Source organism: Anas platyrhynchos, chromosome 2 (genome assembly GCF_047663525.1).
Source record: "Anas platyrhynchos isolate ZD024472 breed Pekin duck chromosome 2, IASCAAS_PekinDuck_T2T, whole genome shotgun sequence".
In the NCBI taxonomy this organism is placed as follows: Eukaryota; Metazoa; Chordata; class Aves; order Anseriformes; family Anatidae; genus Anas; species Anas platyrhynchos.
Window position 1 is genome coordinate 108,994,396 of NC_092588.1, and position 12,617 is coordinate 109,007,012.

Genomic DNA, 12,617 nt, shown 5'->3' on the forward strand with positions numbered 1-12,617 from the left:
GCAATGACGGCAGCATAATTGGGATCCTCCAGCCTGTAGCTAATGGAAATAAGTCTTCCCATCATATTGTCATCATGTAGCATGCAAATCTACGCCTCAGTCAGACAAAGATTTACACCATGCACCTAGTTTTCGCGCCTGGAGGATCCCAACTGCCATCAGTGGCACTGGTAATGTGGGACAAAGTAAGCAAAACAAGAGTCTGAATATTTGTAAGCACAGCCTCAAAACATATGTTTTTAAGGGGTGAGAGAGAATGAAAGTGCGCTTCATTATACTCTTCAGACGATCCAGCCTCACTGCTCATTCACGTTCTGGGTTTGACAGCTTCCCACCGTACCCTTCCTATATCACCCGTTGTGACTAAGCACTGAGGGGATCATTAATCACCATTATGAATTTCTCCCCTTCTGCCGGGCTTGAGTTAAAAGCCCAGGGGCAGATCCTGCAGCCTTTACTCCTTCCTGCAGCCCTTTCCCCAGCGGGCAGACCTACTTCACTCACCACGAGCTGGGAGCATCGCAGCAGCTGTAGGGCCGGGCGCGGTGTGTCTCATACCGGCGTCCCGTAGAAATATGCACGGGTTGTTCAGGAATTAACAGAAAGTTTGCGCACCGCGGTATTGAATTAAAAGGTTGGGCTCTGCCACGGGACGACTTAAGCCGGGCTCTGGGGGACGCGCCTGTTAATTTTAATGCTGCCTCAGAGTGCAGAACTCCGGACATTCGCAGCATCATATTTAAAACATGGTACATCGGCTAATACGTGATCCCGCGCGTTAATGGAGCAAATTAAGTTACAGGTATGAATTTTACATAAAACGGATTAATATTATATGCCATGGAGGAATTTTAAATACCCCATCCCCATGCATTTTTAATCGTTATGCGCTCTAATTTAACGTTCCCAGGCGCTGCTTTGCTCGGCTCCCTAACCCCCCCTCAAGTTTTCCTTGGGATTTTCCCTGCTGGCATCCCCCAATACCCGCGCTAGGACGATGCGGGGCAGCGAGGGGGGGACACAAAAAACGCCCCCGGGGGAGGCAGGGCAGCGCTGCCCCCTGCTCCCCACGGCGGGGCACGGCTCCGGGGGCCGCTGCGAGGCGGGGGCCGCCCGCATTCCCCGGACCTTCCTCCCCCGGACCGCCCCCCCCCCCTCCTTTCGTCCTCCTCCTCCTCCTCCTCTCCTCCTCCTCCTCGGGGCCCGGCCCCCTCCAGCAGCGCCCCCGCCCCCCCTGGCCCGCCGCCATTGGCCAGCGCCGCGTTCCACGGGGGGCCTGGGCGCTCTGATTGGCTGCGACGCGCCGCCGCGGAGCCCCCCCCGCCCGCCGGTCCCATATAGCGGGCGGCGCGGCCGGCAGCGGCGGCACAGGCGGCGGGGGCCGTGCTGAGAGCGGCCGGGCAGGGCAGCAGCGGGACGGGAGGAGCCCGGTGCGCGGAGAGGGGCGGGCGGTGGTCGCAGCAGGAGGGGGGCGTCCCGCTGTCCCCCCCTCCGTCGTTCCGTCCCCGCGGCAGCATGAAAGCCGTGAGTCCCGGCCGGCCCCCCAGCAGCCGCAAGGCGCAGCCCGGGGGGGCGGGCGGCGGCGGCCCCCCGGCCCTGCGGTGCCTGGCCGAGCACAGCGGCTGCAAGGGGGGCGAGGAGCCGGCGGCGCTGTGCCTGCAGTGCGATATGAACGACTGCTACAGCCGCCTCAGGAAGCTGGTGCCCACCATCCCGCCCAACAAGCGGGTCAGCAAAGTGGAGATCCTGCAGCATGTCATCGACTACATCCTCGACCTGCAGCTGGCTCTGGAGACGCACCCGGCGCTGCTCCGGCAGCAGCAGCAGCAGCACCCGGCCGGCTGCCCCGCGGCCACCCCCCGGACCCCGCTGACGGCCCTCAACACCGACCCGGTAAGAGGTGCGTGCCACGCCGGGCCGCGGTGGTCGCCGCCGTCTGGGCACCCCTCCGAGCCCGGCTGCAGCCCCCGGGGTGGGCGCGGAGCCCCCCGTCGGGGCGCGGTGGGCGCCTCCAGCCCCCCGGCAGCCGCCCGGTGCTCCCGGTGTAATTGCAGCCTCTCGAGGGAGCCGCCGCAATCAGCGTGTTTGCACACACGGCTCCCGGCGCTGCTCCTAGCGCTTCCCGGCCCTCCGCCGAGCACGGCGGATTTGGGGGCTCCGGCACCCGAACCGCCCCGGTGCGGCGTTTTTTGGGGGGCAGCGGGGGGACGGGGAGCATCTCCTGCCGGTGGCACGGGGAGCGGCGTGTCTCGGGGACTGGGTGGCGGTGCGTGTGGGGGTCTCTCTCCCCTTCCTGTTCCTCCCCCCCCCGTAACTCGGCGCCGTCTCGTTGCTGTGCAGGCTGGCTCTGTTAACAAGCCGGGGGACAGCATCCTCTGCCGCTGACCGCCGCTCCCCAGGTGAGTGCCGGGTCGCCGGGAGCCCCCCCCCAGCCCGGTGGTCGCGAGGGGGGGGGTTGAGCGCGGCCGCAAGCATTCGCAGCAGGCTCCGGGGGGTTAGCTTTAATTACCGGGCGGTTATTTTATTCCTTTTAATTACCGTTTTTCCAACACCCCCTCATCTCCCCCCTCCCTTTTTCACCCCCCCCCCCCACCTCCCTGCCCGGAGCGCTTCTGGCTGCGGCGTGCAGCTGCGCATCCCTCCGCCTGGCCCAGCCTGGGAGCCGCGCTTGTTGTTTGACCTGGTTTGTTTTGGGTTGTTGATCAAGCATGTCTTGTGTTTTGTCGGTGGCGCCAGTCGGTCTGGAGCGGAGCGGTTCACACACCCCCTCTATTCATTCCTCTCCCACAGGTGTGCGGCGGCGCCGCGCAGAGGCACCGCGGGGGGCGGGCGGCGGGGAAGGGGGGGGCCCGGCGGAAAAAAAAGAAAAAGAGCGAGCCGACCCCCCCGTGCTCCGCCCGGCAGAGCCAGCCGCCCCCCGGAGCGGTTTTTTCCCCCCCCTAGCCCCCCACCCGCCGCCTCTTCTCTCCGCCCGGCAGCAGGATGCGAGCGGCGGGGGCAGCGGGGTGCCGGACCCCCCAGCGGCAAAAGTTGCGCCCCTGCCCCGGGACAGAGGAGCGAGCTCCAGCCGAGCCCCTAGGAGCGTAACTGAGGGAGCCAGCAGCCGATCCTTGAAGCTTTACTAATCTACCAGAGCATTTGTAGATATATTTGACATCTATTGTTTCAAATAGATGGTTTTATTGGGGCCCAGGGAACTTTCTTCTCCCTGCAGGAGTGTTACATATTGTATAGATAAAAACGCGTGGCATTTCATACTGTGTATATATAGAGATGTTCTATGAGTGTGAGAAAAGTATATGCTTTAATAGACTACTGTAATTATAAAATATTTTTAATTAAATATTTTTTGTAAATATTATAAAGGTGTGTATGTTTTTTTTAAATCTGTGGGAATCTCTTTAGGAAACTGCAGCTCAAGTACAGAGCTGCTTATATGGAAATACCTTGAATGTGTAGGGCTTTTTTGTCCCCAATTGTCCCCAAATATCCTTTAGACTCGGAACCTACAGCTATACCTAGTGGTCCTGCATGATTGCATGAGATGTCTAATTGCAAATGAACTTGTTTGGAGTCCATACAAACGTGTTTTTCCTCAATCTAGACTAAAAATGTTTGTAAGTGTATTATACATTTTGAGACTACACTTTTGTCATTTAGGCACAGGGGTTTTTAGTGCGTTCTATAAAAGTAGCAGTAAGATGTAGTGCTTTTTTTACTGAAAATAGACACTCTATCTACTTTTTGCATTATGGGGTGATGCTTTAGATCTTTAATCAGCTTTTTAAAAATCTGCTGTTGCATCAGATCAAGAAATTTGTTCTGGAACTTCATTTAGTACCAAAAGGTTTTACTGCAAACCTGCATTCCTACAGTCTTATTAATTGCTTAAAAAGCGAAAACAGTTCTCTGCTTGCAACCAAAGGGCAAACCATTAACAAAAACAGTTACTGTTTCCTTCGTCCAAAGAGTATTAATAGGGGACTGCGGAAAGGCATATGGGCAAAGTCATTATGATCAGTGGTGTAAACTCATCTTAAAATGAACTTAAGTAGACCAAAAATCAGATAACTGCGTCAAGATTATTTTTCTAGTACAAGATGACTTTCATTTCACTGCAGCTATGTTACAGTTAAAATCCTGTTTAATCTCTGTGATGTGTAACTACTACATGTGAACATTAAACTAGATTTACCTGTCTTTAACTGTGATTCTTCAGCTTATTTCTTCAATTCTCTGAATTTGCATGTTCGTTCTCCTTGCCTTTTTTTTTGTTCGTACTATTTGATGGGCAAGTACATTTTATGGCAGGCTTTTGTAAGCTCCGAGTTCTACAGCCTGTAAACTAATGCCTGGGCTTGGTGCAAGATGCTCATTTTGTGTGATCAGTAGCCTGCGCGCTTGTGAGATGGGATTTTCAGAGTGGGAGAATTAAGTAGGATTTAATTGGGTGCTTTGTAAATAGCTAGCCAACTGTGTGTAACATGGTCTGTTTGACTAAAAAAGAGAGGATTTGTTTCAGATTATACGAGTGTCAAAAGTACCATAACCCAAGGGACTTCTTCTATTAAGTTAAATATTTATAAGGTAATGAACTGCTGGGGTCATTAGCTATTGACTACAGTGATAATGTCAATAAGATGAACATTTTCTTAATCAAAATAATTGCATAAAGATCAAATCAAAAACTGGCTTGCATGTCTGCAAACATGAGGCCTCCTGTCACTTCAAATGCTTTGAAGGCAGTGGCATTTCACAGGCTTGTCCCTGGCTCAAGGGACAGGGAGTGGGTCCCCAATTTTTCTCCCCCCAACTCAGATGTTATAGTAGTTTAATGAACAAAATACACGTTCTTGTAGAATTAAGTCATGAACCTATTGTTCTGTGTCTCCAGCTAATTCAATGACAGTAAGAATGCTATTAATGGGATTTTTTTCTTTACTGCAGTTTGGGAATTTTTGCATTGTTTATTTAAACAACTTTTTTTCCTCAGGAATGGCTTACATTTCTACTCATTTTCCTTGTTTATCCTGTTAATATTTGTAGTCCTCAGCTTAGCTGAGCTCTATAGCTCAGCTTATTTTGTATACAGGTTTTTCAGTAACATTAGTTCTCAATGCCCTCATTTGTTTCTCTCCGCTGTTGCCAAATTACAGTGTTCTGTTACACAGAAGAGGAAGCAAGTAAAATGTGCTGTCCTAAAATATGAGCCTACCTTGTCGAGATTCCAGATATCAAAGCTGGTGTATCCTGGGAGATCCGATAAATCACTGGACTGCCCTTCCACGGAGAACAGACCAATTTGTGGATTGTTTCAAATCGGGGCAATTTCCCATAGAGTTTAGCAGTTTGAGGATTTCGTTGTTGTTTTGTTTGTTTGCTTAAAAAAGCAACTGTGGTGCAACAAGTTACAGCCTTTAGAAAACTGAAATCTTACTAAAAGAGCTGTGAAAATTTTCACATTATATAGGATTCCTGACAAGCATGCAAAAAGAAAAAGCTCTCTTAAAGCATAGGAGAGGCTGGTCTTGATTTATTCCTTATGCTATGTGTGAAACCGTAAGCAAGGAGTGTCTAATCGCTCACTAATGGCTGCAGTCAGTACAGCCCTAAATACAGCCATATTTATTTTTGTTTTTCAAAGGTTCTAGAATCTTTCAAAATACTTTAATCCCATATTTTGTTTAAATCATGTTTTCCATACAGCAGAAGACGTAAATGTTTGAACAAAGGCGAATTAAAAGGACTCTTTCTTCTAGCGCCTTGGATTTTCTCTTAGTCACAAAAGCATTCCTTAAAAGGAGCTATTTGATTGCGTGATGAGAGTTGTGGTGAGGCTGCCAGATTAGGAATTAGGATACCAAATTCTGTTCCCAGCTCTGCTACTGAGACTCTGTTGTGACCTTGAGCAAGTCACCAGCTGTCAAACTAACATCTCGCTTTCCATTCGCAATGATGACATGTGCTCTGGTTTGTAGAAGCAGAGATGAAACAGACAAAATGTAGTCGTGTTTTTTACTTCATTTTTGCTAGGGGGATTATGTTTTGGATAATAAAGATAGTGTAAGAAGAGCTGAGGTTATTAGGAAACCTTCGGAAGGGAAGCTTATTCAGGAGCACATTCCTAGCAGCGGCAGTGAGAACTCTGTTGCTTGGGACGCTGGAATTGTAAAGGACTAGAAAATGTTCTCAAAAAGGAGTAGAAGAGGGAGGGACTGAGGTCTTTTCTATCCCAAACTTGTATGCTTTCCACAGAGAGCAGCGATTAATGCTGCATTTCAGTGAGCTGCAGTGCTGAGCTTCCAGTCCTTGCTGATGCTGAGACCCCTCTTAAATTTCCAAATGATTGGAGGTGTTGATTCCATATGAAAGCCAAATTTGAGCTCTTACAGTGGGAGATGCGTTTTCCCCGCTGTTTCGCATGGGGATGGTATTTATTTTCACTTTCTCAACCATGTCGTATTGCTTTTAAGCAGTTGCCGTGTTTTCAGCTCCATGAGAAATGATCATGAGGAATGCCATAGCTGTCCTGCAGGTTGTTCTGAGAGTTAATAAATAAGCCATGTATAGGATAAACAGGTTTATGCAGATGCGGAGCAGCACTTTAGTATTATTTGTATTTTTAACGCTTTCTAGCTGTACAAGTCACATTCCTTTAAAACCTTTGCAGTCAGAGAGAAGAAACCACAGTACGAGCAATTCAAGTAATTGTCTTAGATGCAACGCAATTTGCTGGCTTCTCCAATAGTGAGGCTTGCAGTGCTAAATAGCGTGCTTCCCAAACACTATTGAAAGCGTTGTGCTCTCTAGTCCCAGAACATGTGATCTGAAAACACAGGCTAAATATATTCCCCCCCTTTGCAACCGCCTGCATTAGAAAATCCATCCGTCCTTTACTCTTACTCCCATGTCAGAGAAAACTCGCAAGCTGTGCCTACCAGGGGAGGCTGCTTTCCCAAACCGCGGCAAGCAGGCGTGCAGGGACCAGCCCTCGGAGGAGCACTCTGCAGAGCTGGGCACCAGGCGCTCTGGGGATGCAGCCTGTGGGGCAGGGCGGGCACCTTGTGCTGGCCATGACTCCTCAAATGCCCTTCTCCATCAGAAAGGTGTTGGGTGAGTGCTGGGCCGGCCTGAGTGCCAACCTCATGGGGTGTCACACAGCAGCCTTTCCCCTGTTTTGCCCATCGAGGTCTTGCAAGCACTGCAGGCAGCATCTCCCCTACAGCCAGCGGTACCCTGCCTGTCCCGTGCCACGGGGAGAGTGGAGCCTTCTTCAGGCAGCTCATTTCCCCACAGAGGATGCAGCGGTGGCTGGAATGAGTTAGCCCCCATTTGTCACTGCTTGGCCTGTAGGGAGAAGAGCTGGTGCCCAGGACTCGCACGCAGACACTCGCAGTCCCTCCACAAGAGCCGCGGGGCAGAGCAGCTCTGACTTTTCTTCCTTTGATGGACATGGAGCACACTTTGACATGGTATGAGGGTTGGTTTTTATTCCCCCCTCCCTCCTCTTTTCTTTTTTTTTTTTTTTTCTTTTCTGCTTTAACCTTCTTTTAGCCTTGGGTTTGCTTGCCTTTTTCTTTTTTTTTCCCCCCCCACCCCCCCCCAAAGATAATGTGTTTATCAACTGACAGGATACACTTGTCTCTGGTAAAAGAAACACTTTGACAATTTTCACAACATGTATAATTTACTTAAGGACCCTAATGGCTTCTTCTGAGCTGTGTCATGTAAATAAATATTCCAACCATTTTAACACACACATTATGTACTCCATAGATCAATGGCTCCTTTGAAGCTGTTACTGTTTATCCTGTAAGTTCCTATTCAGACATTTTTTAATATGTATTATTATTTATTCATCTCTTCATTTAGAGATGCCGGCGTCTCTATTTGTAGCAGTCTAGCATCTATGCATGCAGTTCAGAACAGTTCAAAATTAATATTGCTCAGCCTTTTCAGCAGGTTGGAAAGGTCCCCATGAAAATGTGGAAACAGAAAAAGAATTGTTCAGACGAATGGGACTAGCTTACACACATTTAGGACCGGATATTTAAACCTCCTTCCACTGCTCTCTTGACTTCTCCAGCAGCCTGGGAACAGGCAGGAAGACTTGGGAGGGCAGCAATACCTGGTCCTAGAGGGACAGGATGAGAGGGTGCCACATGGAAAGAAGCTCCTTTTGACTGCCCAGAAATTGGGGAACCCCTACAGGACCTGTGCTGTGCTGGGAAAATAATGGTGCAGAAAGGCATTACCTTCTCTAGCATGAGTGAGGAAGCGGTGCATCGCTCCATGTGTAGGACAGGCTCACCAGGTAAGCAGGAGCTGATGTACCAGCACTCGCTTTGCCTCCCTCATTTGTGAGATGCCCCAGGACTTCAATGCCAGCAAGATTTTTTGTTGGGGTTGGGCTTTTTTGGGGGTGCAGCTCAAGGGGGCTTCTTGCCAGGCAGTGAGCATAGCCAGGGGTAGGTGTGAAGGTGCAGGGCAAATGGGCATGGAGGCATGCACACAGATGACTTTATGCCTCTGAAACTATTAGCCAGGGCAAATCCTTTCCTGTTCATGGACAGTGGGGGAGAAGGCAGGAGACTCCTGGCAGGAGGTTCCACCTCAATAGACAGCTACACGGGGAACCCAGCAGAGCTCCCAGGCCCTAGTAGAAATAGCCCAAGAGATAAGAGGGCCTGTGAACTCCATGCAGGCTAATGAAGGAGGAGAACCTGGGAGGAGAAAGTTAAAGTTCCTATTTAAATGCAGGCATCTGCAACAATAGAGGTGGAAATATTTAAAAAAAAAAAAAAGGCAGCGCTATCAAAGTCATTTGCTTGTAGTATGAAGGCTTTTGTCTCACCTTGTTTAAACAGTCCCACTCCTGTGTTTAGTTTACTCGTGTTAATATCCCCCAGAGGCTTCATCATTTGCTATTGATGAGCATACAACAACAACAAAAAGGAAAATGTTGCTGTCCATGCAATTAATTCTCTTTCCAAGTACTTAAAATTCAGCATATCCCTTCAGTTCCAAAGGTGCTAGATCTTCAAAACCAGCAAGCTGCTCACAGTCAGCAGGGAAACCCCAAGTTGTCTTGGAGCACATAAAAACATTCAGTGCTGATAAATACCCACACTGTGTTTTGCATCTTCATAATTTGGGATTCCATTTACTTGACGTATGCAATAAATAAAACAATAAATAAAATATGCTTCCTGCCTCAAGGACATTTCTCTACACAGGTTGCAGCCCAGTATATAAACCCTTTCCAAACCAGCTGGTTCTATGCATCCACCATCCTTCCTATTCTAAAGGCAGAAACACCTTACAGCTGAGTGCAAACACCACCCTTTAAACCAGAACAGGAGCAGTTTATAAGGATATAAAGCAACGCAGAGCATTGCTCTAAGTGGAAAATGGGCAAATTGTTGATGTTAGCATTGTTTTTTTTTGGGGGGGGGGTGCTTCTACCGAAAACATTGGTACTGAAGTCTTTCCATCACCTTCAGCAGTGTCTCAATGCCAACAGAAAATGGCAAATGGCAAGCCCACCCCTGCTCCTGCCCCAGCACTTGCTGTCCACAGCTCCCACTGCAACACGTGGCTGGCAGAAAAGCTTGGGAAGTTACAAAACCCCCTTTGACACTGCAAGATGGGTTTGGAGCTGAGCTTTGCACTTGGCCTCGAGCTTCACGGGAGCAGTGGAGCTGATGCTCGCTGCCGTCGATTGCTGGGAGCGCTTTCATTGCGTTCGGCTTGAACGCTAAATATAAACAGAGATATCCGCCCGTGTTTGTTCGGATTCACTGAAATATTAAAACAAATGCTTGTGCCTGTGTCGCAGGGCAAGGTCTTCTTTCTTTTGCTAGGGCAATAGCCGTAATGAAACAAACTGTATTTTGTTTTCTTTCAGACAGGTGTGATGGCACACCTGCGGAGCTCAGGCTTGAATAGCAACTAGTAACCTTTTGTGGGTGAGGTGGGGGGCAAATCCTGCTTAACAAGGATGTCAAACTGATCTTTGTTCACTTCTCCCTACCAAGTATCTGTGGCAACAAACTGGAGACAGGTAAACAATCGGCTTCTGCTACCACAAGCTTTCCATTTACAGTTCACCAGGAGCTCTTATTATATGAAAGGAAAGGGTGGATGTGGTGTCAACACAAGGTAATAGTAATATTATTTGAACAGGTGTGTGGGGTGTTGCTAAAGTGAGAGAACGGGCGAACGGTAGGGAGCAGTTAGTACAGGGCTGTGCATGTAATAACCAGAGCTCACCCGCGTTTATTATCATAACAATCATGCACAGCGATAGATTTCACAATGAGCTGGTCTGATTTACCCTGTGCATTACACCAGTTCTGTTGTTTCTTGCTTTCCTACTCCCTGCTGGAAAAGAGCCCGAGAAAATAGGCACACTGAAAACTCGGTGAGCAGCCCCACTGTGCATGCAGCTAGAAAGAGACAGCCCATCAGGCCAGAGTCATCCCCCAGCCCCTGCTCCTCCCTGGACAACTTCACTGCTGATTTACATCGGGGAAGAGAGCAAGCAGATTAAGTGTCTCAGGACTGCATTACAAAGGGATGGCAGGTCTGTGGCTAGTGGTAGGGCATCTTGAAGGGCGATTCAAGTGTCTTGGAGATTTGGTCTATATATCTGTTCTCTCTCCTACGGTTAGTTTTAATAGCATATTTGCATTCTCTGACGAGTGTTGTGTCGATATGCATCCCTGATCCAAATGTATATTCATATATGTGCATATAGGGTTAGATACCCTTTCTGCAAGAAAACTATACGCCACAGTGGAGAATGGAAATAGTAAAAATAATCTTTTGGATTCCACTTCTAAAGGGCTGACTGGAATCACTTGTGAAAGGATTGATACAGTAGGAACAAACCTGGTGGAAATTTGCATGCTTCAGTACTGGGGGAAGTGGGAAACAAAGGGAAAATCATACCCTGGTATGCTCTCAGAGTAGGAAGAGATGCTATGATTCACTTGAGACATCTCTGGAGGTTACAAAAGAGAAATCAGGAGACACTATAAATTACGTGAGGCTGTTCTAGACAATTAGACAACTCGTCAGTCCATTTACAACGCCGCTTGTAGTTTTATATCAAACCTGATGAAAGAGTGGGAAACTGTAAGCAAGGAAATTTTGCACTCATTCTCTCTCCCTCCTCTCTCCTTAAGACCTATTTTGTTGAGTGAGATCTTAATGCATATCCTGAGTATTTTAATAAGAAACTCTTGCATGCCACTGGTTTGTGCAAACAGTGGTTGTATTATTATAGGGATGAATTAATCTTCCAGGCGTCCGTTTGTATTACTCAGATCAGGCAGGGCTTATTTGCAAAGGGCTGACCCTGCTTCCTGGCAGGTTTGCTTGGAGATGCTGTGCCAGATTCCCCAGGGCTGATGCAAAGGCATTCAGCTGGCACGTTTCGAGGACCAGAGGGACAGCCCCGCGGGGAAAGCAGGGCAAGTGGCTGTGGGACAGCAGCACGCAAACCTGGGCTCAGCAGGCTCCATCAGGGATTCTTCAGTGAGTATTTAAGGTAGGTGGGAAACAACTATCCCCAGGCATGGGTCTGTATCCTTCTGGTAATGCAGGTTTAGCCTGAAGTCACAAAATAAAGTTTCAAGTACCTTGCTGCCTCTGATAAACTGAACTGCCACAACTTCAGCACCTCCCCATTTGCAGATTCCATGAAATAAATGCTTAGTAGCAGGGTGGCTGTCATCTTGGGACAAATATTTTAGAAATCTCTTGTTAGGCACATCAGGTGTGCTTCTTCAGTACTGCAACAGCTGTTGTTTGCTGTATGCAAACAGGAAAGGAAGGTGGGCATTTGCTCTGGCTGGGGATCTTCCACGATTCACACAGCCTGACTGAGCACATCAAATAACACTAACAGTATATTTTTTTTTTTTCAGAAGAGCAACATTTCACTAAGTATGGAATAGGGAGGGGGAACCAAAAAGCGTTGCCTTACATTTGGGTACTCTCTAATATTCCAAGGGTCCAGGATATACTTTAAATGTATGTTGCTCCTTAGAATTTCCTTGTACAAGTTAATAATATGCTGATGTGTAGGCAGAACAAACACGGGACAGGCTCTTCGCAAAGAGGAGGCAAGCTGTGGGCAGCTGGAGGGACCACACGTGATCAGAAAGGTCCAGGTTTATAGTTTAAAGTGAGTAGTGGCATTTTGATCTTTCTTTGCAGGCTTGATTATTTCACACTAGAAGACACATCCTTTAGGGTCAAATCATAAAGCTCTTACTCTTCATTTTGGATGGGATTTGCCAGTCATTAAGCAGGTACTTAAGTAATTGAAAAGAATGGCCTAGTAACATTTTAGGCACATTTTGAAGAAATTCGTTGAATCAGGACTTTGATGAGGGAGAAGTGAATTCTTTAATTGCCTCAGGCACAGTTTATCCCTTTGTTCATGTAAGGTATTTATCCATGATGCATCCGTCTATTATTAGTTGGCTATGGCAGTGCAAAAGTTGGAGGCAAAGTCACTGCAATGTGCTGCAGAAATGGAGCCTTATAGGTGCACGACAGACCATACAAATAATTCCTTGAATATACATAGGGTGTGCTCATTAAGA

The 12,617-nt window shown here is 48.3% G+C and overlaps 1 protein-coding gene across 1 annotated transcript; it reads left to right on the forward strand.

Annotated features, from left to right (window-relative positions):
* Nucleotides 1-1,354: 1,354 nt before the first annotated feature.
* On the forward strand, nt 1,355-4,205 carry ID4 (inhibitor of DNA binding 4). The gene is made up of 3 exons (XM_038175193.2): nt 1,355-1,893; nt 2,341-2,399; nt 2,791-4,205. The coding sequence occupies exons 1-2, from the start codon at nt 1,516-1,518 to the stop codon at nt 2,383-2,385; spliced, it is 423 nt and encodes a 140-aa protein (XP_038031121.1). The 5' UTR covers nt 1,355-1,515; the 3' UTR covers nt 2,386-2,399; nt 2,791-4,205.
* Nucleotides 4,206-12,617: the final 8,412 nt, after the last annotated feature.

What these genes read in the sequence shown, in the direction of transcription:
- ID4 (XM_038175193.2), top strand. Translation starts at nt 1,516, where the DNA reads ATGAAAGCCGTGAGTCCCGGCCGGCCCCCCAGCAGCCGCAAGGCGCAG. An exon ending in CGGCCCTCAACACCGACCCG is followed by an intron (nt 1,894 to 2,340) that starts GTAAGAGGTGCG and finishes GTTGCTGTGCAG; the next exon opens with GCTGGCTCTGTTAACAAGCC.